Source organism: Bison bison, unplaced genomic scaffold (assembly GCF_000754665.1).
Source record: "Bison bison bison isolate TAMUID 2011002044 unplaced genomic scaffold, Bison_UMD1.0 scf7180017864038, whole genome shotgun sequence".
NCBI classification, from domain to species: domain Eukaryota; kingdom Metazoa; phylum Chordata; class Mammalia; order Artiodactyla; family Bovidae; genus Bison; species Bison bison.
The window spans coordinates 3,377,285-3,378,457 of NW_011494610.1; the positions used below are offsets into that span (position 1 = coordinate 3,377,285).

Consider the following 1,173-nt stretch of genomic DNA (forward strand, 5'->3'; position numbering starts at 1 on the left):
AAAAAAAAAAAAAAAAAAAGAATTCTGTGTGTGTGTTTAGAGAAAACTCTCCACGCTCGTAATAAAGGTCCCCTCTGCGGAGGGGAAGGAAAGTGGCGGACCTGGATGAGGAGAAGGTGGAGAACTCTCATTAGTCCCTCTCAGTTATTCTGTTGGGCTTGAATTTCTTATAACCAGCATAAAGGACTTGTAAGAATTTCTAAAGAAAAAAGAAAAAAATTTTTAAAGCAAATTAAATCTTAAACCTGGAAAGGAAGGACACAGACACAAAAGGTCCCCAAGCCCCACTCCAGATGTGCTGCATCAGAATTTCCAACAGGAGCCCCAGCTCTGGTCCAGGCCCTGCCTCCCCACCAGTGTGCTCTTACATACCCCCTCAGGACAGGGACCTCACTACCTCAAAGGCTTTATAATGTTTTCCTTCTCGTGTCATCTATGATCCTTCGGCTTGAGGGTGGACTTCCTCTCTGGGCCCCTCTGCCAGCCCCACAGCTCACCAAAGACCCCACGGTGCTTACCCGCTGACAGGGAGCCACGTGCCAGCTTGGGGAGCAGCAGGTCAAGCTGGCGGAAGGTGTGGAAGACGTCGGCTGAGTGGACACGGTCCTGGGCCTGGCTCTCCTGGGTGTGCGCCGGTGCCTCAACGCCGTACTGGGTCAGGTAGCCGGCTCTGGGGGCGGCAAGCAGAGGGTCAGCAGGCCGTCTCTGAATGGTCCCAGCTGAGCTCTCAGGGCGGCCTACGAGCTCTTCTTCATTTGTACCCCTGGGGAGCACCAGATTTTCCTACCCTGTGTCAGGGACGGTTCTGGGCCAGAGAGTCAGCAGAGAAGCAAACACACAAAACACTCAAGACAGACGGAGGAGGGGAGGTGTCGTGGGCCAGCCGGGGCTCAGAGGGAAGGGCAAGTGGGAGAGGGAGGGGAGGAGCGCTCCTTCCGTCAAGCTGCAGGATGGGCAGAGGGAGGGGTCCAGGGCACAGGGAAGAGCCAAGCTCTGCCGCAGGAAGGAGCACAGATGTGCTGTTGGAAGCGGGTAAGCAGAGCAGGTGGAAGGGCGAGATGGGGGCCCTGGGTCAGGAAAAGAGGTTCCTGACCCTGGAGAGGAAGTCAGGGCAGGCTCCTCGAAGGAGGCAGGATCTGAGCTGGAGCCTGCAGCATAAGCAGCGGACAGGGG

At 56.0% G+C, this 1,173-nt stretch overlaps 1 protein-coding gene across 1 annotated transcript in view; it reads right to left on the reverse strand.

Moving 5' to 3' along the window:
• The window catches only part of PTGIS (prostaglandin I2 (prostacyclin) synthase), a 79,812-nt gene that overhangs the window by 24,757 nt on the left and 53,882 nt on the right, over positions 1-1,173 (reverse strand). The window contains exon 7 of the mRNA XM_010835120.1: positions 519-670. Coding sequence (XP_010833422.1) covers positions 519-670 — 152 coding nt within the window. The remainder of the gene's footprint in view (positions 1-518; positions 671-1,173) is intronic.